The 17313-nt window shown below is 39.5% G+C and overlaps 1 protein-coding gene across 1 annotated transcript; it reads right to left on the bottom strand.

Annotated features, from left to right (window-relative positions):
• Positions 1-647: 647 nt before the first annotated feature.
• rps6ka4 (ribosomal protein S6 kinase, polypeptide 4) lies at positions 648-17127 on the bottom strand. The gene is made up of 18 exons (XM_015058357.1): positions 16149-17127; positions 15121-15192; positions 14026-14093; positions 13167-13317; positions 12895-13010; positions 10019-10126; positions 9854-9934; positions 9115-9218; positions 8769-8919; positions 8415-8576; positions 8192-8317; positions 7241-7374; positions 7010-7103; positions 5507-5677; positions 4310-4501; positions 4060-4219; positions 3820-3983; positions 648-2889 (listed from the first exon to the last, which is right to left on the bottom strand). Exons 1-18 carry the CDS (start codon positions 16234-16236, stop codon positions 2680-2682), a joined length of 2352 nt encoding a protein of 783 aa, XP_014913843.1. The 5' UTR covers positions 16237-17127; the 3' UTR covers positions 648-2679.
• Between the last annotated feature and the right edge of the window lie 186 nt (positions 17128-17313).

Raw genomic sequence — 17313 nt, 5'->3', positions numbered from 1 at the left:
ACAGCTGGAATTTAAAGGGAGTCTTTTTGGAGACCCCCCTGCTTACGTCAGCCATCGAATTAGCATAATTTTTAAAGACAAATTTAGATCTTTTTACATGGAATGTATTTGGTATTATATGTTTTTATTGTCCTTTTCTTCTTTGTTTATCAAAGTCCCAGAGGAAACAATACTACAAAAAAATGCCATAATTGAAGCCATTAAATGTTTCCATTATTGAGGATACAAAAAAGTTGATTATTTTTTAAAAATTCAAATATTAATATTTCCTTTTTGAAAATGCATACCATGCATGACTCATTATAGGACACCTGTCTGATTTATCATCAGAAATAAACTTCCGAGTTAAATGAAAATAATATTAAATTTAAATTGACCAGATTGGGGTTCACTATATATAGCAAGAAAGGTACAATATACAGTCATATTCAATAAATTAGTTCCGATGAGGACGTGTTAGCAACATGTCTGTATGAATTTTTTTTTTTAATCAGTCAGATGTAATATTCTAATTTTAAATGTCATGTTTTGATTAGCTGTAGACAGAAAAATCATGATTAATAGATTTAAAGGCTTTATTTCATCCGTCCGTGTATTTAATCTATATACTGTGTTTCATTTAGTCACAAAGTTCCTGAAATAGACTGTTCAATAAGATTTGAATTTATTGAATGGGTCTGTACATGTTGGGTTGCATCGAAGAAGCCACACAACCAGTGATTTACAAAATAATGCATCAAGACATTTTAATTCACAAAAAAAATCTATATAAGCAAATATTTTTTTTCTTTCCTTAGCTGAAAAGAAAGTCAGAAAACCCTTGTATAAATATAAATATCATCTTACCGTCATATTTCCTCTAGCTTGATCACTTAAGTTCAAATAAATACCACTGAAACATCCAACAGACAAAAAAAAATCATAACCAGATATTTCAAAGTAATATTTATTTTTGCACCAACCAAAAAAACAAAAAATACAAAAATACAAATCTTGGTGCAAAAGATAAATTCCCAGTTAGGACACTGACAGTAAAATAGTAATGCTAAAGCTGAAAAGAAGAGCGCGAAAAGAAACATCACCTACAACAGCAAAGGAATATCAACACCAATAAAAGCAATTCTTGAGTAAAAACATCAACAAACAACCAGTTCAATTCAAAAACAACATCAGTGGGGAACCAACGACAGCAAAGATGCAATAATGTTTCATCTGGCACAGAAATATGAGCACCACCGATCCGCAAACACCCCTCAGTACGATACATAAAAAGACACACTCTCTCACACACACACACGCGCACGGAGGACTGGAATTCAACAAGAGCTAAAATCATGATAAACCCACAACCACAGCATTAAAAAAAATCAAAGATGTAATAAATATCAGCAAAAATCACTGTTAAAGCTGAAATGTGTTTAATTGCTCAACTGACAACGTGTAAGAAGTCCAATAAAAACAGATAGATACCTTTGAGACCGCTGTCAAACCATAACTCATTACATGATCAGTTTCCGTTTAAAAATCAAGATGGGTATGTACATTACTTTCACCGAAAAGACGTTTTAAAACCACATCAGGAAAAAAAAAAAAAAAGAAAGAAAAAAGATGAGAAACGACAAGGTCTCAGCATCACTATGGCGCTGGGAAAAGCAGACAGACAAAGGCATCGTGTGCGCTCCGAGATCCCATCTTCTATCAGTCGGGTACGAAAATATAGAAAACCGCATGCTAGACTGAAGCAAACATGAGATTCAATTCGACAAGCTTGTTTTGTGTTTTTACAGCTGCTACTCCTGAACCCTTAAAAAATAAAAATTCAACTCTGTGGATCAAAAAAACTCCCAGAGTTGAGCGATTTGAGACAAGAGCTCTGCCCGGAGCTGGTAGTGTATTGGAAGTGCAGCACCTCTCGTGTGAAAACTGACTCCCACTACGCCCCGACGCTCACCCTGCACAGTGCCCAACATCCAAACGACACATAAGTCACAAAATAAATCCCTCTGTGCGAAATCCCTGCAGCCGTTTTATGCATCTGCGATAATTTGATCGTCGACATTCTCTCCTGATAGTGCAAACGGCTCAAAATTTGCCCCTCGAACGTAACCGATAAAGTTGATTTCGTTTGTGATCATGTGGTGGAGAACTTGCGAAGGAGCGGTTCGATTGATTGCAGATAAAATCAACGATTGAAAGGCCGGTTCGCTTGCAGCGTGCAAACGGACGCGCCTTCTTACTCACAGAGTCGCTGGAATTATGGCTTCTGCTCATTAATGGCTCGATTTTTCCCTTTCCTCCTCCTCCTCCTCCTCCTCCTCCTCTGACCAGGTGCTGCTTCGTCGCCACAGTGAGGATAAACTGATTGTGTCGAGAAGAAAAATACTGAACAGGAATTCAAATCCTCAAGGGCACGTCTTCTCTTTTTGACAAAATACACGTTTGCTTTGAGTAGAGTGCAGCAGGAGGAATCGAGATTATTTTTCCGTTAAAACTGTCGTCGTAACCGCACCTGTGTTTCTATCCATCAGTGTGGGTTTGTGTGTGTTTTTTTTGTTTTTTTTTTGTTTTGTTTTGTTTAGCACTGACCCCACCAGCAGACACCATGTCCTCAGTGTTAGGATACGCCTCTTGTTTTTTTTTTTTTTTTTTGTTGTTTTTTCCAGCGTCGCTCCGGCCGCATCATTTGGGCTTGATGTGCTTTGGGGTCACAGTCTGCTTGTTCTGCTCTTTGGACGCCGTGGATGAGGTGGAGGAGGAGGACGAGGAAGAGGAGGAGCTCCATCGGGTCTCCACGCCCGTGCTCGTCATCTTGAGCTTGCGTCGTTTTGCCAGGGGGGCGTTGTCGACGCTTTTCAGGAAAAAGCCTTCTCTCTTGCAACGGTTAAAAGCCTGTTGTACCAAAAAAAAAAAAAAAAAGGTATTCAGAATCCATGATATATTTCTTGCCAACAATGTATCCATTTTCTTTTTGCAAATGTCTTCTGTCGATTTCTATTATAATTTAGAACCTAAGTACGGAAATAAAAATATGGCTTTTTAAAAGTTTCTTAGTGTAGATATTCCTCAAAATGACAAGTTGTCTCATATATAAATGACTCTGTGGACTGTAAAGGTTGCAGATCCCTGGTCTGACATGTAAAATCATCACAATACACTTAAACGTTTAGAATTATAATAGTAGAAATACTTTCTAAGGCATGATATATGCTTAAAGTAAAATCCAACATTATTTTAGTAATTTATTCTAGCAATTATTCTGACAATTAATTGGATAAAAAAATGTACATTCTGCAGATTTTGTTCTTTAACTGCTTAAGCTAATTTTATATAGTATTAAAAATACATGGAATAAGGCAAATAATTTATTTCCTTTCTTGAATAAACATTTTATTGCTTAAAATGCAATAACAGCATTCTGTTAGTGTGTGTTTCATCATTTGTAGCAAAAACAAAAACAAAAAAAACACAACTTGTGAAAAGTTCAGCCGTTAACATCAATACAGTGCAGAGCTGATCAGTTTTTTGAGTAGCTGATTAATAATTAGATGAAAAGTGGAAGATTTTATTGATTTATTTTAACAGAATTAGAAAACTAACATTTTATAAGTTCTGGGTAGAAGATATTTACAGAAAAAAAAGTTTTTTCATCATAAATGCAAAATGTTTTTTTTTTGTACAGTTTTGGAATAATTACTGCTATGAATATGTTGTTCTTTCAGCAACTGGAATGTTTTGTTTGTTTTGTTTTTTAATCTGCGTGCTCCAGTTAATGATTAATCAATTAGTAAATCATTTCAGCCCAACATAAAAAGCAGCTACCTTGTATGTAGCATTCACATATGTACGGACTGTTGGCCCGCTGGACTCCAACACATCAGGAGTGCACAGAGGAGTGGTGGACATGGACGCTTCGCCCTGCAGCCAGCTGTTCTCCTTCAGATCGGAGAGTTTCAGGCGTCTCTCTGGATCCACAGTCAGAAGTCCTGAAGACAAACACATCAAAACAGGCTTAAAAGATACAATTATGTGACATTTATGCTCTCTAACTACTGAACAAACCTTTGACAAGCTCTTTGGCGTCCTCTGACACACCCTTCCACGCCTCCCCGTCCAACGAGAAATCCCCCTCCTTTATCTTCTGCATGATGTCGACGGCGTACGATGAGGTCATCCCGCGCTGCTCGCTCTGAAACGGCACCTGGCCCGACAGCATGGTGTACTGCAGGACGCACACGGAGACTCATTAGCGCTGCTGCCGTTACTTAGCCGCGACACATGTCACATAACCAGGGCGCGCCGGCTCAATTACCAAGATGACCCCCAGACTCCAGAGGTCGCAGGACTTGTCGTATCCGGCGCTCTCAAAAAGCTCCGGAGCGGCGTACTGCAGCGTGAAGCAGGGCGTCTGCAGAGGGGCGCTGCCCGCAGGACACAGGCGAGCGAAGCCGAAGTCGATGACTTTCAGCACAGAGTCCTCGCCCTCGTCGGTAAACAGGACGTTCTGAAAGGTCAACAAGAAAGGTCAACCCGTGTAGCGCGCTGCTGGTGGGAGGACACTGCTACAGGGTTCCTGCAGGTTCAACCGACTCTAATTTAAGACCCTTTTTCAGACCATTTTCAATGAAAATTAAGACCAGCGTCAATACAGAAATGTACAAAAGACAATAGCATATTTTATAATTGTGTAAAGACACAACAGTGTAAAACTATCGAGGAAAAAAATTGTAAATCTAGTGAGATCACCTGCAGATCAATTACTGTGTTGTTTTGTCATCACATTTTTTTCATCTGTGTCAGAATACCGCTCGGTTCTGTTTTGGTTTTCCTTTTCTGCTCCTTCTCGGACGTCGCTCCCTTTGTACTAACAACTTGGTCAAAATAAAACTCTTCAGATGTTTGACCACCATGCTTAAAAACCACTAACCCTCCGACCTCAGAGTTTGTATCACACCAAAATGAGGCTCTTCTATCAGTGCTAGTAGCAGCAGTGCTGACCGTTTTCTGGGGAGCGTCAGCCACACCAGGGGATCAAACCGGTGACATGTTTGTAGTTCTCATCAGTCACTCTGCACGGCTCAGACATGGTTCTCTACAGTGTTCACCCCGTACTGCCAACCTTTAGCACAGATTGAACATCGTACGGTTGGCAACATAAGTGAGCCCGCGATAAATTTACTAGCTAGCTAGCTAGCTACCGAGGTATATTAGCAGCTGGTTAGCTGTAGCCTCAGCAGACCAGAGTCACAGAACGCAATGAAGATGTCTGAGCGTGACTCAAGCCTTAGCGTGACAGAAAAGTCCCACAAGAAAAAATAAAAACATGGACGCAAAATAGTCCAGGCCGAGACAAAAATTTAAGACTTGGGATTAACGTATTAAAGGCCAAGGCAGGTTTTGTCTGTAATGTATTTAAGGATTTTTAAGGTTGCGCAGACACCCTTTGCTAGAATGATTGAAATAAATCAACAAAACAAAAAAAAACTAAAAAAAAAAAAAAAAAAACCACCTCAGGTTTAAGGTCTCTGTGCACCACTCCAGCGTCGTGCATGAAGCTGACAGCTGAGACCAGGCTCTGCAGCAGCTGACTGGCCTCTGCCTCCCCAAACAGCTTCTTCTTCTTGATCCTCTCCAGTAACTCCCCGCCTCTCAGGAGCTCCATCACTAAATACGTGTGATACTGACAGAGCAGAAGATGTACCAGGGAAAAAAACTAATGAGTCACTTTGTTGTACAATCCAGCTGATTATCATGTCGCGTAAACTGCACACATAATATTTAACTGAGGTTGGTATTGTTTCCGTCCCCAATTCTTTCAAAATAAAATCAAAGTAGAAAGCCACAGTTCTGGGAAAGCAAATCTACCACCTTCTTGCTGAAAAAGACATTAATTATTGATACAATTTATTTGTAATTTCTAGTTAGGATTTAAGACATCTTAGGAAGCCAAAAGAAGGATATGAAATCTAATTGAAATGTTGCGCAGTAAAAATATGCAGCATCCAGGGTTGGAAACAGTAGAAAGTGCCTGAAATGAAGAAATGCTGAAAAGAAAAGTGATCAAATCTAAGAGGCAAATACATTTTCATGGCGCTGTCCCTTTAAGGTAGGCAGTGTGACGTATGATGAAGGAAAAAGTAAAGAGGAGGCTCAGCAGTTTTACTGTTAGTGTCATAAAGTTCTACCCTGCAAAGTTTTCATAACATTTTTCCTGACAAACTTCTACACTTTGATTCCTAGAGTCCTAAACTCTCTTAAGACTGTTTTTTTTTTTTTTTTAAAATCCAAATACAAACGTTTACTGCTGACATTTCTACATTTGTAGAATTGTAGAAATAGGCTTTAAAATCAAACCAGTAAAAACAGAAACAGTCAGGAAGATGTTGGCGGATAGATTCATCATCGAAAACACTCACGCCCTCTTGTGGGGAAACAAAGACGCTGCAGTTTAAAAGGGAGTGAATGCAACATCTAAGGCATTTGGCAACAAGAAAATATTCAAACTAAGAAAACTGATGCATTTTGTTAGGTTTCCTAGACTTACGTGGAAATATGATAAAGTGTGTATTTATCTTCTGACAGCTTGGTGTTTGTGTCCATAAATAGATGAATGTGAAAACAAAAAGTCTGTGGTCCCAAAAGAATTTATTGTATTTATACGTCAGTGACCAAAAGAAACATCACATTACTATTTAACCTTTCTGCAGTGAAATCCAAGCACCTATAACTAACAAAGCACTTTTGTTCCATTATACTTCCTTGGATGACGACACTTTTACAGAGATAAAGAATGGAAACTGTTTTTATACTCTAGTTTTTTTCTATCCTTATCTAAATTTGTAAGATTATTAAATTCCAGACTTTGTAGGAACTCTGAATTTAAAACGGCATATTGTTTTATTTTCTCAGCTGGTAGTGGGGTTTTTACAGATAAAGTTTTTTTTTTTTTTTTATGCATGTCCCGTTTGATGTTTTGTCTGTTCATCAGCTGTCGACGCGGCGGTTCCTGTACCTGATCGGTGAAGACGTCGTACAGCTTGACGATGTTGGGGTGAGCCTCACACTGCCTCAGGGCAGCAATCTCCCTCTGAGTGTTCGCTTCCATTCTGACAAACAGGAAAACAAGACCAGTATGAAAAGTGCTTACACGTAAAACATGAAAACCGATCCCTGAAGGACAGATGAACACTTCTCAAACAGTATCACACTAAGGGCGTGGCCCTTAGTGGCGTGGCCCTCTCACCTGCGGCTGACGATCTTGACGGCGTGCTCGTGGCCGTTCTGCTTGTGTCTGCATTTCCTGCACACTGAGAAACTCCCCTCGCCCAGTGGAGGACCATGGAGATCCAGCTCATAGTGCTGGAAGAACTGGGATTCCTGAGCAAACATTCGTGAAGAGGACAAGCTGTTGGTGTCCAGTGATCACGACGCAAGAAAGTGTGTTGTCACAGGTTATTCATTATTTACAGATAAAAGCTTAAACCTGCAGTTTGCAGCCTTTGTAAACATAATATTTTTCACATATTTGTCAAGACTGTCACTCTGTCCTGACTGTATAATAAGAGCGATAATCTGTGCGCGTACAGAGCATGATTGACAGCTCTAAGACCCTCCTCCTGGCTCTGATTGGTTGCTTCTGACTGGGAGGGGTGCATTTCTGGGAAGTAGTAACAAGTTTTATGAATTATGTAGAAACAAATGTTTATAGAAGTTACACAGCTATTACGCAGCTATTATTCAGACAATAAGTTTGTTTCTGAAAGGAAATAGTGAAAAAGCAGTGCCAACTTCAAGTTTAAAAGAAATGTCTAGTTAAGCTCTATGTAAAAAAAATACATGTTGAAAATTATTAATACCCTTCTCAATAATAAATAAAACTTTATTATTTACATTACATCAAACATAACGACTGGGAAGCCTCTTAACTTTTGTGCAGCCGGCTTTAGTTCATCTATAATATTTCCCTAATTTCTATAACTTTGATATTTTATTTTTAAACATGAAGGTAAGAAATCAGCCTGCCAAACTGCCTTATGAGAGGTTTTTCTTTTTGTGGTTAAATAGTTAAATTAGAATAAATATTTTCCACTGCGACTGATTTCCTGATAAAGCATCTTTCTCTTTTGCAGAAGGCAACACCTACTTCTGCTTCAACCATTTCCAAACGTCGCCCCGGCTCAGCCTCCAGCCGTACCTTTAGCATTGCACTTTGCTGGACAGAAGCAGAAGCCGGGCGCTCCGCTCCAATCTGACATTCGACAAAGTCTCCCATCACGGCGTTCTTGTTGAACAAAATGGAAGGAGCAATAAACGAGTAGCCCTAAAAACAGAGAAGAAGAGTTAGGTGTCAGAGACATGACTGCGTCTGGCAGAGTGTTGTCTAACTTTTCATACGGCAGCTGAAGATGAGGGCTGACCTGGAAAAGGCGGTCTGTGCTGGGGGGCGTGCTCGCCGGGGAGTAGACGGGGTCCATTCCGGTGAACTCTTCGGCAAAGTTGCCCACGTCGAGTTCACTTTTCAGCTCCGGTTTGAATGGACTCGGTACCTTCTTCTGTGCTAAGTCGGACCAGTTCAGTCCCTGTGAGGGAGCAGTGAGCAACGACATGCTTCACGAGAAAATCCTCAGACCTTCTAGATCATTTCTCAAGTCTACAAAAGTTCACAATCAATTCACAGCAGTAACACAGAAGTAAGGCTTATAATACAAACTGGATGGATGGGAAGAAAAATGAGGGAATGTAGGAAAGATGGGCAAGCAGGAGGGAAGGACCTTGAAGAAGGGATGAGCTTTGATATCCTCAGCTCCTCTGGGCCCAGAGCCAAGTCTCTTGTGTGGATCCTTCACCAATAACTTCCTCAGCAGGTCCTTAGCAACCGGTCCAATCATGGAGGGGAACGGTGGATCGCAGCGCAGGATACGTCTGACAGGAAAAAGGTAAACGGGTTTGAAAATGTCGCCTTCCTAGATTCCTACTCTGTTGTCCTCAGAAACAAGAAACAGCACAATTTTCCAACCTGCTCTACACCAAACCTTTTGTTACAGAAACAATTGGGGTGACTTCAGGTTGAAATAAGGCGATTTAATCCGTGAGTGATCATTGAGGAGCAGTGCTTACTTCGACACCTCACTCTGGGAGTTCCTTTCTCCCTCCAAGGTGAAAGGAGAAGCTCCCGTCAGCAGCTCGAACATCAGGATCCCCAGACTCCACCAATCTACAGACTTCAGAGCAGCAGAGGGAGAAAGCAAGCTTAAAGACGAGCATGGAAAGGCCCAGACTGGAACCGAACTGGGTCTGCTGCAGAAGGAGCGCTTCTTCAAAACCAACAATCTGGAAAATGTGATCACATCTAGCCCTGTGATAATAACACATTTTAGTGGACGATGAGTTCTCCCAGTAAATGATTGTGGTAAATGATAATATTGACATTTTGAGATCATTTTCCACTAATAACAATACGCTCTCCGTTTAACATTGGAACTGGAAAACCTGTTAAATATCCAAAATAAGCAAAGAAAACAACTGAAACGACAATAACTAAAATGGATTATGAAGTCTCTGTAACCAAAACATAATAACCAATCAGCTTAGACAGGGATAACAGGCAAAAGTGGCAGGTAGTGCAAACTAACTTCTGGGTGTCTAAAAAAAAAAAAAACAAAAAAAAAAACAGCGTTTCCCAAAAGGGAGGATTTTCAACTATATTAAAGTTTGGACGACTCTTGTCCAGATGGAAATTATTGCACTCACTTTAATTTATCATGCGATTAATTGATTTACTGCTTAACCATATCATCCAACGCCTGGAAAAATATTACAGTCACTGCTCCTGTATGATGCTGAGTCAAGAGGTCACCTTGCCATGGCCCGTCTTCCCCCGGATGATTTCTGGAGCCATGTACTCGATGGTACCACAGAAAGAGTAAGTCCTTCCCTTCTGCAACGAGACGAAGACAAAAAAGGGATTTACTTCACACACGAAGAGGACAGTAAGTTGCCACCGTAGGTTTGGGTTACGCACGTCTTCTTCCAGAAACTCTTTGCTGAGCCCAAAGTCGGTCAACACCACGTGGCCGTCGCTGTCTAGAAGGATGTTCTCCAGCTTGATGTCTCGGTACACGATGCCAAGCTGCACAAAACCACAGGGGGGAAAAAAGGCACTGAGATACATTTATGTTAAATGAGTAAAAATAACATATGCAAATAAAAAATGTTTAGTACGTAGAGGTGAGAAAATGGCATTGCTAGTCCATAAACAGCCTGTTTTCTAAACTCAACAAAGTAAGAGTCAGTTTTATTTACTGGGGGGAGAAAAAGGTTAAAGCAACAATCTCAACAACAATTTCTGTGACATTTTTCACATTTGCAATGACGATTTTGATAATATTCACCCCTACGTCCCTCCCTCACCTGTTGCCCTAAAGATTTCTCATAACTGTGTCTTCACAATTATGAGAAAGACAAAGTCAACCGTTGTGAAAAACAGCTTTTTGGATTTCACACATCATTCTTGTGAAAGGACATCTGCCTTTTTTTTTGACTGTATGACACAATTTTGACATTTGCTGAACAAAAAAAAAAAAGGAACAGAAATAAAAAAAAATGGATACTGAAATAACTGAACATGCAGCTGATGTTCCCCAGAAAGATCAGCTAGCCACAAAGAAGGTACAACAGCAGTCACTGGAAAGGATTTGCACTGGTTGTAATTTTGGTTCTGTGACGGGATGTTGTAGGGGAAATGTTTCTGTTTAATGTTCGGGCTGAATTTTAATTAATTACCTTCTGGATTTATTGATGCGTACCAACGTAAACAAATGGCACAGAGTCTCAGAGGAGCAGTCAAAGCGTTGGCATTTACAGAGTCATCGTAAACTCTCATGTTTATGACTACAAATGAGGATGAGAATGATTACCCTCCGTAGTTGTTTATTAGCTGAACGCAAGTGGAGGGTTGCTATTTGGGCATCAGAGCATGTGACGAAAACTGCTTGGTACTATTTTTACATTCAATGCACAATGCTTTGTCATATTTCCAAATAAACAATCAAGTTGACATAAACATGTTTTTGGAAGATGTCAGCCCTTATTCTAAGCAACCAATGTAGTTTTAAATCTCAGTGTCATTTTCCACATTCCACGAGCGTTTAGCCATCCTGCCCCAAATGGGATTTTTCTTTCTTAAAAGTAGTTACTTTGTAAGTACTGTATTTTTCAGACTATAAGCCGCTACTTTTTTTCCCTCGCTTTGAACCATGTGGCTTGTAGACCGGTGTGGCTTTTCTGTGGATTTTTCTTCAGCCACCAGGGGGCTCTATAGCAGGAAGTGAATCATTGGAAGTCAACATTGGAAAGCAAAGAAGAAAGTGCTGATTTTCATTTAGAACAAGCACATGCTAGCAGCAGGTATGACAGAGAAATGTTTTCAAACTCATATGACGCAGCTTTAAAGTTGAAGGCTATCGATCTGGCAGTACATAGAGCTGCTGCAGGTAAGCTCGGCGTGAACGAGTCTGTGGTTCGGTGTTGGAGATGCATGGCTGCTCATAGCCTGGTGCGGCTTATATAGGTACGTTTCCAGTTTTTTCTTCTCTTTTATTTTTTTAATTTGCAGGTGCGGCTTATAATAAGGTGCGCTCTATAGTCCAGAAAATACAGTACATACTTCGCCTAAGGTCATCAAAATCTAAATATATGGCACGGTAGTTGGTGCTGTTGCCTAGCAGCAAGAAACTCCCAGGTTTGCATCTTTCTGCCTGTTTCACCTGTGCCTGTCCGAGTTCACGCTGGCTTCCTCCCACGCCTCAGAAACACGACTGTTCAGTTAATTGGTCTCTCTAAATTGCTACGTGATGGACTGGCGACCTTTACGTGGTCAGCTGGGTATGGATGATAGACGGATCCACCGCGGTACTGACTGTTGCTTTCAATTTGAGAGAAAATACTGTAGCACCTTTGGTATTACTACTCAAGGTTATGAAAACAATGGATTTTAATACCGGCTTGTGCTTTGCGTCTACTGTTATGTCACAGGCAAATCGACACATTAGCAGAGCAGAAATACTGGAAGCAACACAGATTAGACAGTTATTCTTAGCTTGCTGTGACTACTTTCTTCAGCTATAGAGTGTGCTTGTGGGATGGTGAATTGCTTTATTTTGGTATTGGAATCGTCTTTTTTCTGATTAGCATGAATTAGCTCTTCCCTTGTATGTCAACAAGAGAAGAGCTAATTTTCTTGTTGAATTAGCTCTTCAACGAGGGAATTAGCAGTGGGGAGAAAAATGAGAGGCAGATCTAATTTGTTTCTCTTGCAGCTTTTAACAGTTTCATCAAACCCTAAAGATTGACTTCACCTCCTTGAAAGCTACACTTTAAAAGAAAACAATAGAAGTCACCCAATGCTACGCCACAAAAACCAGCAGCGATAAGCTGAGGAATGCTTTTAAAAAGAAATCCGACTTCCGGCTTCTCCCCAACATTTAACTATCAGTTATCAAAACAACATGCAAGATGGTGACTAAGTTCAACACTGCAGCTGCCTCCCTGGGATATGAGCACAACTAACAGCTACGGGAGTTGCGTAACACTATTAGGTAATCACTTCCTCGAGCCAGAGTGTGTTTCACACAATGAACACCAAAGCAGGCTTCTCTCCTTGAAGTATAAAGTCAACAGCTGCAGAAAAAAAAAAGCTGCAAGTCAAACAAAGTCCAGTCAGCTCACTTGTGTTGTGAGTTCAACAACTGCGGATGTAAATCAAAGTTAAAGATACAGAGAAAGATATAAAAACCAATGAGGAATAGAGAGTGAATGTATGCATTTAATCAACTTTCGAATGTGGTGGGGAGAAATAAAGACTGGCTCCGTTCAGGCGTTGAAGTCACCCACACTCACCTTGTGCAGATGCTCCAGAGCGAGAATTATTTCCCCGATATAAATCCGCACTGCTTCTTCGGAAAAGTGATCCCGCTGGTACAGGTGAGTAAACATTTCGCCGCCGCTCACATAGTCTGTAGTCGCACACAAGAACAAATAAAGAGGGGGCTTGAAAAGGACATGCAAAGAAATAAACACACTGGGAAAAAAATAAATAAATAAAAACAGAGATTCAGACAGGAAGACGAATCTGTTCAGTGTGTTTGACGGCTGATCTTCGATGGTCTCACCCAGGATGAGGTGCAGCTTGCTCTGAGTTTGAAAGGCGTAGTGAAGGGTGACCAGGAAGGGAGACTGGCGGATGTGCTCCAGCACCTGGCGCTCGGTGCGAGTGTGTTCCGTCGTCTTCGCTTTCTGAACGATCGCTGCTTTCTTTAAAACCTGAGACAAGTAACGGAAGCACAAGACACATGAATACGTTTTGATGAACTCTTCTACTGCAGCTCTTGCTGTGTGATTAACATTGTTGTTGCTCTCTCTACTGTAAGGTGAACCTCTCCTGCTGTCTCAGGTCTTTCGAAACCTCTAACAGGTTTTCTCTAATTACTCATCTGCTTATCAAATCTGATCAGTTTTCCTATTCCAGCTGAAGAAAAGCTTCCTCACTGCATGATGCTGCCCTCATCAAATGAAGGGGTATTGTGAAGTGTTTTAACGACACACAGGATTTGCATGTCGGCCAAAAACTTTTCCCAATTCTGGCCTCATTTACCCAAAGTACCTTCATCCAGTTCGCTTGTGAAGAACTGCAAACAGCATTTCTTCTTAACACCGCACTTTTGAGGTTGTTTTTTTTAAATATGCAAAATATTTCATGCTTAACTTCACTTTTATGCACTAATTTTTGTTGGTTCTATTACCAAAATACCATTGACTCCTACACCGTATTTTCCAGCTGATCCTGAAAGCTTACAGTCCAGAGTGACATACGCGTTTGTTCTTCTTCATGTCGCATTTTTTATGCGTCTTCTAGTCTGGAAAATACGGTAATTGTAACATTCAAAAATGCGGGAAAGTTCTATACTTTTGTAATGTGTTAAAAGAAAACGAGTTAAGCATAAACTTTTTATATCATGCGTGTAATTTTACCTTCATTGCATACAGCTGGCCCTCATCGTGGCCGGTGTTCTTCCGAACCAAAAACACCTTTCCATAAGCTAGAAAACACAAAATTCATAGATATTCAAATTTCAGCTTGCAAAAACAAAAAAAAAGTGGTGAACCTTAATGGTTTTATCATTTTTGGAGATATATAGTTGTCAAAAATGCTCAAATCTCACAGTTTATAGTTTACTTCCTGCAGATTTTATTTCACATTGATTGGGGATCTGACTCCTGATTAGATCCTTTAGTGTTAATTAAACATAACAGGAGATTTACGGAATAAAAAACAAGGAGAGATGTCCTCCTCATAGGTAAAAGTTGTTGGTAATCATATAGGTACATACATTTGAGGAAAAAAAACAACAGCAAAAAAAACAGCTTTAAATGGACAGTTTACAAAGTGGGAACAAAATGCTCCAGAGGCAGATATGATCAGCTAAACATATGCAAAATCCTTTAAGTACAACAAAATTAATTAAGTTTTTTTATAGACACTGCATCAGAAGTCAGTAATAAGATCCAGCTAGCACAATTTGGTCTGATAATTTAACATTAAGCTATTTTTACTGCTATCTTAACCACATACTTCTTAGAAAAAGAAATATGTTAGGGCTGTATCTCCTAGATAATGTTGAATTATTTTGTTCTCCATGTTGTCTTTACGTCTGTAAAAGTGGATAAAAAATTTTTCTAGCACAACTTCACAGTAAGATTAGATTGTGATGAAAACATCCCAGTCATGTCTTTCCTGTAATTTGACAACTTTACGTGTTAAAACAAAAAGTATGCTGATGGACAAAACAATTATTTAATAAAAAAAAGAAGATTAAAATGGATCAGTTATTTTTACTTCTATTTTGTGATCATTATCTTGTTGCATGATCTAGTTTGGACAGATATAGTCCCACTAAACTCTGAAAAACTCTACATAAAAGATCCTGTGGCTGCAAAACAACCTTTAGCTTACCAAAACTGTCCTTGCTGGTCAAAATGAGACTTTTGCGTTGGGTCTTATCTAGTGTTTAACAAACATCCCTATTTAGGTCTGATTTGAGCGAAGACGATGCTTCAGAAGCTTACCTCCGGTGCCCAAAACCTTGAGAAGCTCAAAGTTCTCCATGCCAACCCTTTCAGTGTGACCTGTGAGGTTAGCTAGAAGGAGAAAGCAAAAAAAAAAAAAAAAGTCTTTTAAATGTATTATAAAAAGGTGAATACAGTTTTTAGCAAATCTGAGAGTGTAAAACAATTTATGCATCACTTTGTTCTTAAAACAGTAGCACTGCAATTCAATAATTAGGATATCTATTAAAAAAAACATGTCAATTGATTATTTTATGATTAGCTCAGAGAGTAGCCAGATTTTTGTGCGTCTACTGTCCAGTTTAATACTGTGATATTAGGAGTGGGCAGTGTAGACCAACAGGAAGAAAAGAAAAAAAAATTCTAATCTTTTCAAATTTTTATTAACATTTGGAAGCACATTTATCATTTTCATTCCACTTCACAATTATGTTGGACTTATTTGATATGTCAAATAAAATCCTGATAAAATAGACTGAGTGTAAATTCTTGTTCTGTAATTTACTGCTTTATTGCTGGAACTAATGTAACAATCACTGTACATTAAATTTATTTAAATGTACTTACTGTGCATTAAGGGAAGCAAAATAGAGACGCTTACTACAATTTAGTGCCTTCTAATAATCATTTCATTCCAAGGTAACAACATTTAATCGCAGTACAATTTTTCTTTGTTTAATATCTATTTATTTTACTTCATAATAGTTACTTAGAGCAGTTTAGTTTTACAAATCACTTCTTTATGTGACAGGTGTCTTTGAGAAGCACATTACAAATGTGAATGTTTTTCAAGAACTGTTTGTGTTTATTGGGCTTTAAAAAGAACAGTTTTTATCGTTATCACAATAGTCCAACAAAATATCACGATAATAAGTCCATATCGCCTACACCTGCTTCATAATTGTCTTATTACCAGTGTTGATTTTAGCTTAAGCGACACTTCGTTCACCGGGGTTTCTTCATTTTAAGAAAAATTGTGTGAACAGTGTTGGTCTATTTCTCAAACAATGTACGTAAATCTGACTTACCATTGGTGATTTGATGCTTGACAGTACAGGCCTTCTCATTAGATTTCCCATCGGAGTCATCACTGCTGTCAGATGTGTCCCCAGACATAATTTTAACGGGGAAAACAGTCTGTATGAACTGATTTAATAAACCCAGATGCTAACTGACTGCGCTACAGGCTCGGTAAGTAAAAAAAAAAAAAAAAAAAAGAAGAAGCTCTATTGTTGATGCATTGCGAGGAACGCAGGGATTATCGAAATGACAGGACAACTGTATTTTCGAGGCAATGCAGCTGGGTTGAGGTTAATCCCCATGAGTTTGACATCCTGGTGTTTAGCATTGTTTTTTACTCATGTGATTGGCCGAAATCCGGGGGGGAAAAACAAGGACGTGTTGCTTCTGCGGTTCTTCAAGCTTTGTTACGGCTGCCTAATCTTCACCAACATTTAGAGGAAACAACAGCGCTGCTTTCAATTTCTGTCACTGAATACGTCTGTGCTACTTTTAATTTAACGCACTGTTGTTAGCATTAGCTGTGCAACACTAGTTATTATTCAAAAGGTAGCTAATAGTTACTTTGTAATAACGCAAACCTTAGTTTTAAATTAACTATCTGGCTAGGGAGCCCCCCGTTCCCACATTTTTGTTAGCATAATATCTCCAACAAGAAGGACGGGTTCCCACCCAGATGCGGTAGAAGCTGTACAGATGTAAAACAGCTTTAGTAGCTAGCTGTCCGTCAAAGTTTGAACGATTAGCTAAGCTAAGTGTTTGCTAGCCTTTTCAACTGGCCTGTTCAGGTAAGAGCAGTCAGTCCGTGTCGGAAAGCACCGCAGTAGCTCCCCGTCTTCTTTCCTTTCGCACCAATTAGATACATAATTTATCCATAGTCAGAAAAAGTATGTTTTACTTTATTTTCCTTGCCACAGCCAGTAAACTGCTAACCAGGATGCTTTCGAGACAACCTGGGCGACGGCCAGTCACGTGACCACTAATGGTGGGCGGAGCCGTTTTACTAGAGAAGTCAACGTACGTATTACCTCACTTATCATATAGAAATTGTAATTACCTCAATAAAGACCATTTATGTGAGTCAATATAATCAAAACCATGAGTTTGGGAGGTCACCTTAAAGAAACAACCCAGTGTTTGCATTTCTTTTAACTAAAAATAGACTTCACTGCG

The sequence above is a fragment of the Poecilia latipinna genome, unplaced genomic scaffold (assembly GCF_001443285.1).
Source record: "Poecilia latipinna isolate Pla-1442-1.1 unplaced genomic scaffold, P_latipinna-1.0 Scaffold1536, whole genome shotgun sequence".
In the NCBI taxonomy this organism is placed as follows: Eukaryota; Metazoa; Chordata; class Actinopteri; order Cyprinodontiformes; family Poeciliidae; genus Poecilia; species Poecilia latipinna.
This window is presented reverse-complemented; position numbering and strand designations above follow the sequence as displayed.